Consider the following 14,966-nt stretch of genomic DNA (forward strand, 5'->3'; position numbering starts at 1 on the left):
CGGGCTGGTAGGCAGCTAGAGGCAGAGTGTGGGGCAGAGGCATGACTAGGGAAATGTCTCCAAGGAGCTGCTTATACTCAGAGCTCTAAGAGTAAGGTCCTTCCCTCCCACAGCTCACAGGGCTGCATGGCCACTCTGGCAGGGGCAGGAGAAGCTGGGCCTCCTCCCTCCTGACCAGGCGGGTCCCAGCCCGGGGCACAGTGCTGCCCAAAATGAGGCTGGTGAGGCTGTTGGAGGACAGGCATAGAAGAACAGAATCTGACGTGTGTGGGTCCCCCAGGCACAAGCTCTATCCCTGTCGTCTTGTTTGATCCTGACAGTCAGGGATTATTATCTCTCTGCATCTTATAGATAAGAAAACTGAGGCTCAGAGCGGTTAAATAACATGCTGAAGGGAAGGGAAGGGGCTGACATACAGACTTCAGCCTATCTTAGTCTCGAAGATTATCTCCATGCTACACATAGGGGTATGGCTGGAGGGGACCACCCACAGGTTCTCATGGGAAAAAGTTTTGTTTTCCGGTTCTCCTTTAGGATCAAACTATACTTTATTGCCCTTTCCATGCTCTAAACTGTGACTGTTCATCAGTGTGTCCCTAGAGCCCAGACAGTGACTGGCACATAGAGGGCACTCGGGGTGTGACCCTGGAGTGATGGTGGTTGATGGGTGGATAAGAAGAAGCAAGGGAGGGAGGCAGGAAACAAGCAGAAGTACAAAGACAAATCTAATCACAATAACTCAGGAAACCTCAGCCCCTGAAGGGGAGGAGAGCCCTGGGACTTTGGGGGACAGGTGGGAAGCCAGTTGGCCCAGTCCCAGCACCGAGCCCTGTCTACTCCCCTTGCAGGGCTGATCCGGTCCCGAGTGCGTGGGGCGGATGTGGCTGCAGCTACCGTCCTCACATTTCTGGATAGTCACTGCGAAGTGAACACCGAGTGGCTGCCGCCCATGCTGCAGCGGGTGAAGGAGGTGAGCCGCCGTCTCTGGGGAGCTGGGCGTCCTTGGGGACTCAGCCGCTACATTCCCAGCACCGAGGCCTGTGGGACAGTCTTCGAAGCTGGGCAGGCATCGTAGGAAGCCCAAATAGTCTACTTCCCCCGAGTGACTTCACCTTATTGAGTTTTCTCATCTGAAAATGGGGATAATTGTAATAATTATCCCATTGGGTTATTGTGAGAATGAAATTGGATGAAAGCCTGGGTGAGCTACAAAGCTCCTACTATAAATGGGTGTTGTTTTTCTCCTGAGAGAGTGAGGGTCCTGTGCTGGGAGAGCTTTTGTTCAGGCTGGGAAGCCCTTGCAGGAGGGAGGAGAGGATGCTGTTCTCAAAGAGAGGGGAGGGTAGGAGGGCCCCTGCCACATACCTACTGCTCTCCAGAACGGGGAGGATTGTGGACAGATGGCAGAAAAGGATGAGATGATTACAACCCGACCATAAAAAGACAAATAACCCAATTTAACACTTGGCAAAGGGACCTGGAGCGGTGGCTCACCCCTGTAATCCCAGCACTTTGGGACGCCAACGCAGGCAGATCACCTGAGGTCGGGAGTTCAAGACCAGCCTGGTCAACATGGTGAAACCCCGTCTCTACAAAAATACAAAAAGTAGCCGGGCATGACGGCGGGTGCCTATGCTCCCACCTACTTGGGAGGCTGAGGCGGGAGAATCACCTGGTCCTGAGAGGCAGAAGTTGCAGTGAGCCAAGATCACACCACTGACTCCAGCCTGGGCAACTGAGCGAGACTCCATCTCAAGAAAAAAAAAGTTGGTGAAGGATTTGAGTAGACATTTTTCCAAGGAAGATATAGAAATGGCCAATAATCCTAGGAAAATATGCTCAGCATCATTAGTCATTAGGGAAATGCAACTCAAACACATAATGAGATGCCACTTCACACCTGCCAGGATGGCTAGAATCAAAAAGATGGACAATAACATGTGCTGGCAAGGACATGGAGAAATAGGAGCTGTATCAGGCCATTCTTGCACTGCTGTAGGGAAATACCTGAGACTGGATAACTTATAAAGAAAAGAGGTTTAAGTGGCTCACATTGTACAAGCATGGCACTGGCGTCTGCTTGGCTTCTGAGGAGGTCTCAGGGAGCTTTATTCATGGCAGAAGATGAAGGGGGAGTAGGTACCTCACATGGCAAGAGTGAGGGCAAGAGAGAGTTGGCTGGAGGTACTACATACTTCTAAACTAACCAGATCTCATGAGAAGTCACTCACTATCACGAAGACAACACCAAGCCATGAGCGATCCACCCCCATGACCCAGACACCCCTAACTAGGCCCCATCTCCAACCTTGGGGATTACATTTCAACATGAGATTTGGGTGGGATAAATACCCAAACCATATCAGGAGCCTTCATATATTGCCGGCAGGAAAGTAAAGTAGGGCAGCCACGTTGGAAGGCAGTCTGGCAGTTCCGCGAAAGTTTGAACATAAGTTAGTTACCATATGACCCAGCAGTGGAGCTGCTAGGTGTATACCCTAGAGAAATAAAACATATGCTCACACAGTAACTTCAGAGCAGCACTATTCAGAATAACTGAAAGGTATGAAAAATCCAAATGCCTGTCGACTGACGAATGGGTAAATAAAATGTAACGTATCCATACAACAGAATTATCCCGTCATTACAAAAATGAAGAACTGATTCATGCTACAACATGGATGAACTTTGAAAACCTATGTGAAGTGAAAGCCAATCACGAAAAGCCATACATTATATGATTCGATTCATAGGAAATGTCCAGAATAAGCAAATCTATAGAAATAGCAAGTAGATTGGGTTTCTTATTGGGGTGGTGAGAATGTTCTGGAACAAGATAGTGGTGATAGTTGTATAATCTTGTGAATATACTAAAAACCATCAATTGTGCACTTTAAACCTGTGATTTTATATCTCAGCACAAAAAAGTCTATAAAAAGGATGAGGTGAGGCCCTCCACAGAGCATTGAAAAACCATCAAAGGTCTCCGCTGTTCAGCCCCATCTCAGGCTTCCGTTATCTTGATCTAGGGTGCGAACTGAGGGGTAGAGCTGGATTCCAAGTTCCAGACAAGAGGATTTGGGGGGTGAAAGCAGAGTGGAGAAAGAGAAGAAAGAAGGGGCTCTGTTCCCTGTCCCCCATGGAGGGCGAAAGACGAGAAGGCTCATGAAGGGTGATGAAGTTTTGCATGTGGTATATGACGTAATCTACCACCCAAAAAAAGAGACCAGCAAAATCAACATTATTCCTCAAGGTTTTGGATTTGGATTTGTGTTCTGGGAGGTGATGCAGGGAGTGGTGAGTCTGACCTTGTAACAGTGGATGTGGTATGAGAGAGATAGCACCCAGATTACGTGGGGACCACAGAGCCCCTGCCCTCCAGCCGCTAGTAGTCCTGTTGGGAAGACTCAAACAACTATTATACAAAGGTAAATGATATTAATAAAACAACAGTTCAGACCAGAAATAGAAAAGCCACCTCAGGCAGCACAGTGAGTCACTGTCCCAGGAATCATCTAGGCTGTCATTGTAAGAGCAGTTTAAAAGAGGAAAAAATCCTTCAGCCTGCAGCAGTCAGGGAAGACTTCATGGAGTAGGTGAGATTCTAGCAGGGCTCAAAATGATGTGTGAGGAAGAGGCTGGGAGAGTACATGGGACCCAAATAGGAACATCCAGGAGCTTGGGTGTGGTGATGTGGGACAGCTGCCAGGAGCCTGCCAGGGTTGAGGGGCAGCCCTGGGCATACCCTGCAGGAAGTGCTGAGCGCCCCATGTCTCAGAGAGGCCTTCTCCCCAGAGCAGGCAGCTAGGCCTTTTTCTGCAGAGGAGTCCCAGGCCTCACACCATCTCGCATCTCTCTCCTAGGACCACACGCGTGTAGTGAGTCCCATCATTGATGTCATCAGTCTGGATAATTTTGCCTACCTTGCAGCATCTGCTGACCTTCGTGGAGGTGAGTCCTACTCACAGAGATGGGGCTGTAGACATGAAAGGAGGTAAGTGAGGCTAGGCAGGCAAAAACCCTTGCTTGCTGCTCTTTCCGGCTGTGCCAGAGAGCCTCATGCACACCCCTTCCACCACCTCCAAAGAGAAAATGAAGAGGGATTGGGCGCAGCCCTGGGACTGGGGACAAAGGAGCAGCACTGGCAGTTGCAGGCTTCTGGTTCAATCAATATCAGAGCCAGACTAGTCTCTCATCTTTCCCTCCCTCCAAATATTGACACTTTCTTCCCAAATGCTTCAAGCCTAGGGATCATGGTCACAAGTCCTGGCAGAAGGCCATGATGTGACAGCTGTCTTGAGGATGAGGATGTCTTGAGTGGGGATCCCTTGGCCTTGCATGACTTCCTAACACGTGTGCCCCAGAGATGGTCAAGACCTGTGCTGTGTATGGCAATTATCAGCCACATTTGGCTGTTGAACTCTTGAAATGTGACTAGTCTTGAAAAGTGACTAGTCTTGAAAAGTGACTAGTTGGAACTGAGAGTGCTGTGGGCATAGAAAACCCACCAGGTTTCCCAGACTTAATGTGAAAGAATGTAAGATACCTCATTAGTAATTTTTTGTATTGATTACATGTTGAAATGACAATATTTTTGATATATTACATTAAAAAATTTCATCCAAATTAATTTCATATATTCTTTTTCTGATGTGATTACTAGAGCATTTGAATTACGTATTTGGCTTACATCTGTGGCTTGTATTATATTTCTTTTGGACTGTGCCAGGTTATTCAGTACAGTAGATAATAGCCACCTTTGGCTACTTAAACTTACATTAATTCAAATCAAATAAAACTTAAAAGGCAGTTCCTTAACTGTACTAGCCACATTTCAAGGCTCAGTAGCCACATGAAGTTAGTGGCTACGGTATTCGACAATGCAGATATAGAACATTTCACCGTTGCAGAGAGTTCTATGGAACTGTGCTGCTCTAGAGAGTCTGGTGCTGGGAGCTAGTGGGCACAGCGGATTCCCCGTTTGGGATCTGGACTCCGAGTATATGGACCCAGCCATTAGTTAGATCGCGAGTCTGGGTGGGATTCTGAAGGGAGCCAGGCATTTCCCCTTTGGGAAATCACCTCAGGGCTTTGGCACTGGCAGCTGCCCCTGCCTGGAATTCCCTTTTTCCAGGTATCTGCATGGATCTATCCTTCATTCAGGTCTCTACTCCAAAGTCACCAGAGAGCCTTTCCTGACTATTCTAACTATAATATTAATAGTATGGGTACTCCTCCTTTTTTTTTTTTTTTTTAGTGCTTTCATCCCAGCAGACATAGCCTCCGTTGATTTATTTATCTTTGTAGTTTCTGTCTTACCCAGTAGATGGTACACTTCCTGAGAGGAGGGGCTTGGCTCATTCCGCATGAAGGAGGGGCTGCACGAATGGCCAGGGCTCTGATCAGGGGAGACTCCGAGGGGTGGTGGAGTGAAGGGGCTCAGCAGCCCGCAGCTCTGCCCTGAGCTCTGTCCTCACCTTGCTCTGTCCCTTAGGGTTCGACTGGAGCCTGCATTTCAAGTGGGAGCAGATCCCTCTTGAGCAGAAGATGACCCGGACAGACCCCACCAGGCCCATAAGGTCAGGGCTGCTGTGGGCTCTGGGGGACCCCTTCCTTCCCTGGGTCAGGGGCCTGGGAGGCTCTTCAGAGGCTACATCGGTCGCTTGGGCTCCTGAGGTGCACTGTCAAGTGCCGACTCAGTTCTGGGCCCTCAGAGCCTGTCTGTAGGGACGGTGCAGACAGAGCCATGGGAACAGATGTGGGGGGCCAGGGAGCTGGCCAGACATCCTGCCCCAGTGACTCTGCAGGGAGGGATCTAGAGGCTGGCGGTCTTGGGTCCTGGGGCCATCTAAAGGGCCTCCTTGCTTCTTCAGCTCATGTGTTGCCTCTTCCCTCTCCTTGCTCCCAGGACGCCTGTCATAGCTGGAGGAATCTTCGTGATTGACAAGTCCTGGTTTAACCACCTGGGAAAGTATGATGCCCAGATGGACATCTGGGGAGGAGAGAATTTTGGTGAGTTGGGAAATAGTGACAGTGAAAATAACAGAAGTGGTAAGAACCATAGCTAACCCTGACAGAGCACTTTCTATGCGTGAGGACCTGATCTAAGGACTTCACACACATGAGGTCATTTAATTCTCTCAAGGACCCTCTGAGGTAAGTATCATGATCTCCATTTTACTGATTTTAAAATCCAAGGCACAGAGAAGTTAAGCAATTTGTCCTAAGCCACACAGCTAGTAAACAAAGAGGTTCTATTCAGAGGAGCCCGTGGTCACATGGCTGGACATGTGTGTGGAAGAACACACAACTGTATCACAGACCACAGATTACACACGTGGCTGCTTCCCTACCAGCAAGGCTGGGAGGTGTGTGGTAGAGGGTGGTGGTGAGATGCTAAGTAATGGAGTCAGATGGCCTGGGTACAAACCCTGGCCCTACCACCTGCATGCTGTTTGGCCCTGGGCAAGTTAAAGCCCTTTAAAGTCTGACTTTCCTCAAGAGGTTGTTATGAGTACTAAATGAGGTGATGAGTTAAAGGCAGGTCACAGTGCTGGTGGTCACTGTCATTAGGCGGTCTCTAGACTCAGAAGGCACAGGAAGCTGCCCCTCCCTGCCCTGAAGCAGCAGCGAAGGAGACAGAGGTGGGGGCGAACTGTTCCAGGAGGGAGCTGGAGGGGCTGGGCCCTCATACACTTGCTTCTCAGCTCATGGTGTTGGGACCACAGAGTACCAGGAAGGGTTACCAAGTGGGATCGGAGCCCAAACTCTGGACTCCATTATGTGTGGGCTGGCAAGCCAGTCAACTCTTTGAATCTCAGTTCCTTCATTTGCAAAACAGGGTTGCATGTGAGATGGAAGTTAGATAAGGGTGAGCATCATCAGTTAAGGTCCTGGCAGAATACGGAAGGCGCACCCAACGTGCGTGTTTATTAAAGGCCTTATTTACACAGTGCAGGCAGGATAGAGGGAACCGCAGGGACAGCGCAGTACTGGGCAGGACTGTGAATTCTGGGAGCTGTAACCACCCCGATGTCTGAAAGACAGGGTAAGGGAGCAGCACCCCACGATGGAGCTGTGGTCATGGAGCACATGCAGCCAGCCCATGGCACCAGGTAGAGAGTGTCCCCCTCACTCTACCCCAACCCCATCATCTCCTGCTGGTGCCTCCCTGTCCGCCTAAGGAAGGGAACTCCATGGTGCAGCCCTCAGGGGCAGTCTCACAAACAGCGATGTGGAGATGGGGGCGGTGGGGAGCACCATTCTGGGGTCTCCAGGAGCAGGGGCATGTACTTGGTGGCCTGTTCTTGCCCTCTTGGTGGACCCAGCCCTTCACAGAGCCCTGTCCCACTGCTTCCTTCTTCTTCCTGACCAGGTGTTCTATGCAGTAACTAGGGCTGGTGGTGTCTCACCCATCTGACAGGTGGAAAGACTGAGGCGGATGCTGCCTTCCACATTGCAGTCCGGAAACTCCACGTGTAACGGGCATATGCAGCTCCTTTACCAGAGCCACTTACGTGTTTGTGGGATGTTGGCAAAGTCACAGTCTATGTCTCTGAGATGTGAGGAGCAGGGATTCTTTAAGTCTTTCTCCCTGATCAGGAAAATAGCAGCAAGGGGGCTTGCAACAGGCCTGATCCCGAATCAAAACCAGCTGGAGTGGGAATGGGCATGGGACTGCCCCTGCTTTGTAACTTGCTTTTGGAGGCTGTTTCCAGGCAGAGTTTGGAGGAGTAAATTCTGGGAACTGGGGTGCAGTGACCCCTCCATTCTGACCCCTTTCATGTGTTTTGGGTCCAAGTGACCTGTTTTGTGTCCTCAATCTCGGCCTGAAGGGCTTTGGCAAAACCAGTTTCCTGTGAAGACTTGGAAAGCTGGGAAACCCACAGTCTCCTTGCTCTGCCTCCAGAGGCCTTTTTTTCTTTTTCTTTTTCTTTTTCTTTTTCTTTTGAGGCTAGAGACAGAGAAACAAGTGAATGATCAAATAGCTCACTTCAAACTCTGCCTGAGGCAAGGGCTCCGTGGTTGGAGAACTTGAAAGGTGAACCACAGAGTGGTTCTGGCGAGGGTTTTGTTTCTTAGAAGAAATTCAAAGAAATGTCTAGGCTCGCTGCAGTGCTCAGACGTTCAGTCGCTGGGACGGGTTTTGAGCTGTGAGACTCCTGTCGCCGGCGAGTTTGAGCCTTTTCTTTTGTTCCTGTATTGAAGGAAGGGAGATTCCCACACCAAGATGTGTTCTTTCGTGCCCAAAGAATTCCAACTCGGGAGCCCAGAGGCCACCTTGAGTGTGGCTGGCAGATGTGCAAACTTTGGGATTCATGTTGGGGATCCTTTTCAAACATAAATTATGTTGCTCCTGTGCTCAAAAATCTTGCAAGGATTCTCATGTCACTCAGAGGAAAACCCAAACTCCTTACTGGCTACGAGGCCCTAAGGTATCTGCCTGTCCCTGCAGCCACACACCTGCCCTCACTTCCCACTTACCCCACCTGCCTCACTCCACGTGGGCTGCATGGCCTCCTTTCTTTTTTTGTTTTTTAGATGGAGTCTTGCTCTTGTTCCCCAGGCTGGAGTGCAGTGGCTCAATCTCAGCTCATTGCACTCTCTGCCTCCCGGATTCAAGCGGTTCTCCTGCCTCAGCCTCCTGAGAAGCTGGGATTACAGGCACACACCACCAGGCCTGGCTAATTTTTGTATTAGTAGTAGAGACAGGGTTTCACCATGTTGGCCAGGCTTCTCTCGAACTCCTGACCTCTCAAGTGATCCGCCCGCCTCGGCCTCCCAAAGTGCTGGGGTTATAGGCATGAGCAACCGTGCCCCCGCCAGCACAGCCTCCTTGAACCTGCCAGCTATGCCCTTACCACTAGGGACCTGCCCTTGCCGGCTCCTCTGCCTGGAGTGCTCTTCTCCTGCCAGCCACAGGACTTGCTCCCTCACCTGTTTCAGGTCTTTGCTCAAATGTCCCTTTTACAGTGACAACTCTCCTTATCAGCTGAATTTAAAACACAGTCATAGTCCTCCCCCAGCACCATCCACTGGCCCTCTTCAATTCCCAGCTTGGGTCATTTTTCTCCATGGCCCTGACTACCATCTGATATGCTCTATTTATTTTATTTTATTTTATTTTTTATTTTTATTTTTTTCATTTTATTTATTTATTATTTATTTAGTTTTAGAGACGGAGTCTCGCTCTGTCGCCCAGGCTGGAGTGCAGTGGCGTGATCTCAGCTCACTGAAACCTCTGCTTCCCGGGTCCAAACAATTCTCCTGCCTCAGCCTCCCGAGTGGCTGGGACTACAGGTGCATGCTGCCACACCTGGATAATTTCTTTTGTATTTTAGTAGAGACGGGGTTTCACCATGTTGCCCAGGCTGGTCTCGAACTCCTGAGCTCGGGCAATCCGCCGCCCTCAGCCTCCCAAAGTGCTAAGATTACAGACGTGAGCTACCGTGCCCAGCCGATATGCTACATTTTTATGCATTTTCTTGTTTACTTGTATTTTTTTGCTTCTTATTTTACGGAGTTCCTTTCTCCCTGCTTCGCTGCTAGAGTACAAGGGAATCTAGAGCAGTGTCTGACATATAATGAAAATTTGCTGAGTGAGCTAAAGAATCTGGCTGTGTGGCTTGCTGGACACAGTGTGAACTTGATGCTGCATTTCTGCAACTGAATATTTGAGTGACCTTGGAGAGGTTATTTAACATCTTTGAGCTTCAAAGTTCTCATTAAAAAAAAATAAGGGTAATAGTCCTGACTTCACATGGTTGTAATGAGAATTAGACATTGGATAGAAAGAGCATGGTGTGTAGTAAGTACTCAATAAATGGATGGTTACTGCTATTGTTATGGCCATTGTTGATAATAATAAAAATAGTTAATAATATTATAGACAATCTGGGCTGAGTGGGATGAAGTGACTTAACTAGCATAACAAAGTTGGGATAGCAGAAATGGAACCAGAATGCAGATCTTCTGTCCCCCAGGACTGTCCCCAGTTCTAAACCTTAGTTACTGAGGCCAACACAGACCTCTGACCAGGAGAAGGGATGGATGCCTGGCAGTTTATAGGCAGACCTAGGGAAGCCCATTGATACAGCCATCCTTACATGTAGGTCCAGGTATGCCAAGTGTCCAGTCCTGGCCCTGAACCACATCTGGATGTTGCTTGGTGCACATAGGCTGGCCAGAGGTGGGCTTTAGTCCTGCTTCCTCCACTCTGCTCTTTGCTAGTCACTGGGAGGTTCCTGACCAGCTACACCAGGTGAGAGCCCCCAGGCCTGGCTGGAGACCATGAGTGTCCTTACAGCCAACTGAGGAGTGGGAAGAGACTATAGGGTTAATATGAAGGAAGGTAGGAAATCAAAAGAGATTATGTGAGATTCAGCCAGCTGTCAAGGTGGGTCCTTACCATAAATGGCAACTGGTGAGTGGAGATCAGAGTGGTAACTTTTGAGGTCCCCTTCTGGGCAGCAGGATGGCCACTGCTCTCCCGACACCACTGGGGACCACAGTCATCCACAAAAGCTGGTTCAGCTCCATCGCCACCGTCAAAAGGAGGCATGGCTCAAGAGGGCCAGTGAGAGCCTGTACAAGGAGACCAGCTGGGCCAAGAGGGAGGTTGGGGCCAGCCCAAGAGGTGCCAGCTGGAGCAGCCTGTGGTTTGGTTGGCAGCTGGTTTTCCGACCTCGCGGGTGCACAGAGCTGGCTGATGAGCAGATGTGTTTTTCCTTAGCTCATGTCTGGCCGGGGCTTTCTAGACAGAGCCTGGAAATGATGCTGCTGTTCGGTTGTTTTCCTCCTATTTATGTTCTTGCTGTTCCTTCAAGCTTTTTCCACTGCTCTTCCCGGAATGGGCCACAGGGATCATGTGTATATGTGTGTGTGCGTGTGCACATGCACACGTAGAGTGGGCAGTCAGGAACATTGGCAAGAAGTGGAAGCACTCCATTTGAGCAGGCCCAGGAGCCCCGACTCCAGCATGTACCTCCAGTGAGACACCAAAGGGAAGGGAAGTCAGCCCCTTCCCACCCTCACTTGCCAAGGAGCCCCTTCCTCCTCCTGACGGCTACCATTTCCTGCAGAGCTCTCCTTCAGGGTGTGGATGTGTGGTGGCAGTCTGGAGATCGTCCCCTGCAGCCGGGTGGGCCATGTCTTCAGGAAACGACACCCCTACAACTTCCCTGAGGGTAATGCCCTCACCTACATCAGGTAGGTCACCGAGGAAGGAGCACGGGACTCGGAGCAGGACACCAAGGCCCAAGCCCCCAGCCCTGCCAGTTATCGCTATGTGACTGTGGGCAGCCACTTCACTTCTTGGGCCTCAGTTTCCCCATTTGCCCCCTCTGGTAACCTCCTGGGATTGCAGGTACCTTCAGGGGTGGAGGGATGAAGTTATGGGAGTTGCCACCAGGTCTCTCTTGCCTTGACTTCCTTTGTCCATATGAGTCTCGGAAAATTGGCCAAATCGCCAACTAAGCCATGCTCTCCACTCATTGAGCCCCGAGTGCTGGTCATGGATGCCAGTGTCTCAACCCTGACTTGATCAACCATCTGTCCATCCCTATCCCCAGCTACAGGGTGCACTAGTCTCAAGGGAGAGTGGGTAATGTCCTAGAAGACCACTCCATGGTCTGCTGTCCTGAGGAGGTTGGCAGGGGAGGATGAAGGGCTTGTCATGAGCACCCTCTTACATGTGGATGGTTCTTCACCTTGTCAAGCTCATGCTTATTTGTACAGGGTTTGGAGCAGCAGCTGCCCAAGTCTAGCTGCATACCTACAAAGTCGATGGGTATTGACAGACTGTCTTCCAAAAGGATTGTGCTCATCTATACCATCCAAGTGTCACCTTGCTCCTGAGATTCTCATCGCCCTGCGTTCATGGATCAATTCATCTTGACCCTGACCACTAACCCTGTGGCTTCCCTGGTGACCTTATTTTGCTCTTTCCTCTCCTTTTAGGAACACCAAGCGCACTGCAGAAGTGTGGATGGATGAATACAAGCAGTACTACTATGAGGCCCGGCCCTCGGCCATCGGGAAAGCTTTCGGCAGGTAGGCCCCTCCAACTCCACTGTCTGACTCTCTCTACCCACATTAGCACAACCCCAGCAAAATATGAAGTGGTGTGTACGCCAGGGAACCACCCACAACCTCCCCAGCCACTGAGCTCCCACTCTAATGGGCTTCTTTGGGTCCTGGGAGGGAATGCAATGCAGAGACAAGACTTAGGCTTTGAGGAGCATGAAATCGCATGGGGAGAGAAGGCTCACTTATGAAAAAGAGCTGCCTGTCCACAGCTGCCTGCAGGAAAACAGGCATCTGTGGGAGTGCTTAGGAAGAGGCTGCCTGCAGAAAGCATCTGGGGTTCTGCCTCCACCCCCTGTTCAAAATTGAGATCTGTTAGCCTATTTTCCTGTCACGGACTGTTATGACTACGGTCTAGTTAAGCATTTTCAAAATGCAGCTGGGTTGTGAAATCAATTTAGTGGGTTGTGACCAGCATTTAAAAAGAGAGAGAGAAGTAGAACACTATAGATTAGATTAGCACAGAGCAGGATAGAAAATGAGAGTTGATTGCAGTTAAGGGTTAGTATTGTCCTTATGAAACTCTTATTTCAGTTGTGGGTGCATGTGTGTGCATGCATGTACCTACACATGTACAGTCGCCCCTCTGCATCCACAAGGGATTGGTTCCCGGACCCCCCATGGATACCAGAATCCACAGATGCTCAAGTCTCTGATATAAAATAGTGTAGTATTTGGATACCCTATGCACAACCTCCTGAATATTTTAAATCATCTCTAAATTACTTATAGTACCTAATACAATGCCTACACGTCACTTCATTTGTGTGGATTCAATGTACTACTCAATGCATGGTGAATTCAAGTTTGGCTTTGGAACCTTGTGGAATTTTTTTTGTTTGTTTGATGGAGTCTCATTCTGTCACCCAGGCTAGAGTGCAGTGGCGCAATCTAGGCTCACTGCAGCCTCCACCTCCTGGGTTCAAGCAATTCTCCTGCCTCATCCTCTAGAGTAGCTGGGATTAGAGGCATGTGCCACCATGCCTAGCTGATTTTTTGTGTTTTTAATAGAGATGGGGTTTTACCATGTTGGCCAGTCTGGTCTTGAACTCCTGATCTCAAGCAATCTGGCTACCTTGGCCTCCCAAAGTACTGCAATTACAGACGTGAGCCACTGTACCTGGCCTGGATTTTTTTCCTGAGTATTTCTGATCCAAGGTTGGTTGAATCCATGGATGCGGAACCCACAGATACTGAGGGATACTGAGGGCCGACTGTACATGGGGCATGTTAGATTACAATGTAAGATATTTATCTCCTACTTAAACTTGTGGTCAGAACAGTTTGAAAACACAATTAATGATCATCAAGGAATCGTCTCCCTATTTATTCATATCTATCTACCTTTTTTTGAAAAAAAAAAGTTATGTCACTAAATATTTTTTGTAATGAGGAACTGACATTTACTTAGCACCTGCCCTGTGCTAAGTGCTTCATGTCCCCTTAATTCGCTTGATTCTCACAAAAGCCTTCTCAGACGAGTGGTTGTGTCCCCAGATGAATGTAGAGGACACTGAGGCTCAGATAGCTGGTGACGAGGGTGTCAACCAGTGGCCATTGTGGTGGGTGTACCTGAGGAAGGTGAGGGTGGCAGTGTCCCAAGGACACATCTAATGGTTTTATTTGCCAGCACACCTGAAAGATGTTTAAAGCTTGCTCTTCCTGCTGTTAGACCTTTCTCCTGTACTTCTCGTTAACTCTGCACAGATAAAGACCAATTCATGGTCTGCTAACTGAGGTCTCAAGGAGTGAGACGCTGAGAGAAAGACGTGGTCCCGTATAGTCTGTGCTCACCCTGAAAGGTGAGCTCCAGGCAGGAATTTAAGGAGTGAGGAATAGCCAGGAGACCTGACTTGAGCTTGCAGGTCAGAGAATGACATCAGACAAGTGGCCAGGGCTGGACATGGCAGGCTGGAAGGCTCCTCGTCCTTGCCTGCCTGAGACAGATGGGAAGAGGGGGCTGACTCCTGGGGTTGGGGGACGGGCCTCTGGCGTCCTCCCTGGGGCTGCCTTCCACACTGGCAGGCCAAATCCCGAGCCCTGCCTCCTCCTACAGTGTGGCAACGCGGATAGAGCAGAGGAAGAAGATGAACTGCAAGTCCTTCCGCTGGTACCTGGAGAACGTCTACCCAGAGCTCACGTAAGTGCACCCCTTCTTCTCATCCCCCAGGCAGGTAGGGGGTGGTTGGGGCCAGCACCCTGGTCCCCACCCCACCCTTAGATCTCCTCAACACCGGTGGTCTGGCGCTTTCTAGTTGCCAGGTTTTATCTTCATGTGAAGGCTCTGGGGGAACTGAGAGGGCATTACTAGGAGTTATAAATTAGGTGTGGTGGGAACCAAATTTTTAATGGTCTCAGACCTAGAAATGGACATTATCCCCTTAGGAAACAACATTCATTGCATTACATAGCAAAGGCTGCAGGACATTCGTCCCCTTTAGCCCTGCTCTCTCCCTTCTGGGAGCTTATCCTAAGGAAATAAAGCAACCAAAGCAGAAGCTGTTAACCAGTAGATCAACAGTTGCCGTGAAAAAATGAGAAACTGCCAGGCACAGTGGGTTATGCCTGTAATTCCAGCACTTTCGGAGGCCAAGGCAGGAGGATTGCTTGAGTCCAGGAGTTTGAGACCAGCCTGGGCAACATAATGAGACTTTGTCTCTACTAAAAATCAAAAAATTAGCTAGGCATGGTGGGACACACCTGTGAGTGGGAGGATCACTTGAGCCCGAAAGATAGGGCTGCAGTGAACCCTGATTATGCCACTGCACTCCAGCCTAGGTGTTAGAGTGAGGAAGAGGAAAGGTGCGGGGAGGTGAGGGGAGGTGAGGGGAGGTGAGGGGAGGTGAGGGGAGGGAGAGAAGAAGGAAGGAAGGAAGGAAGGA

The 14,966-nt window shown here is 49.7% G+C and overlaps 1 protein-coding gene across 2 annotated transcripts in view; it reads left to right on the top strand.

The window, feature by feature from the left end:
* Window positions 1–14,966, top strand: part of GALNT16 (polypeptide N-acetylgalactosaminyltransferase 16) — a 96,575-nt gene that overhangs the window by 68,834 nt on the left and 12,775 nt on the right. For both annotated transcript variants that reach the window (XM_025392891.1, XM_025392890.1), the window contains 7 exons: window positions 849–970; window positions 3,864–3,951; window positions 5,495–5,579; window positions 5,909–6,012; window positions 11,082–11,208; window positions 11,959–12,051; window positions 14,141–14,224. In XM_025392891.1, the coding sequence (XP_025248676.1) occupies window positions 849–970; window positions 3,864–3,951; window positions 5,495–5,579; window positions 5,909–6,012; window positions 11,082–11,208; window positions 11,959–12,051; window positions 14,141–14,224 (703 nt within the window). The remainder of the gene's footprint in view (window positions 1–848; window positions 971–3,863; window positions 3,952–5,494; window positions 5,580–5,908; window positions 6,013–11,081; window positions 11,209–11,958; window positions 12,052–14,140; window positions 14,225–14,966) is intronic.

The sequence above is a fragment of the Theropithecus gelada genome, chromosome 7b, assembly GCF_003255815.1.
Source record: "Theropithecus gelada isolate Dixy chromosome 7b, Tgel_1.0, whole genome shotgun sequence".
NCBI lineage: Eukaryota > Metazoa > Chordata > Mammalia > Primates > Cercopithecidae > Theropithecus > Theropithecus gelada.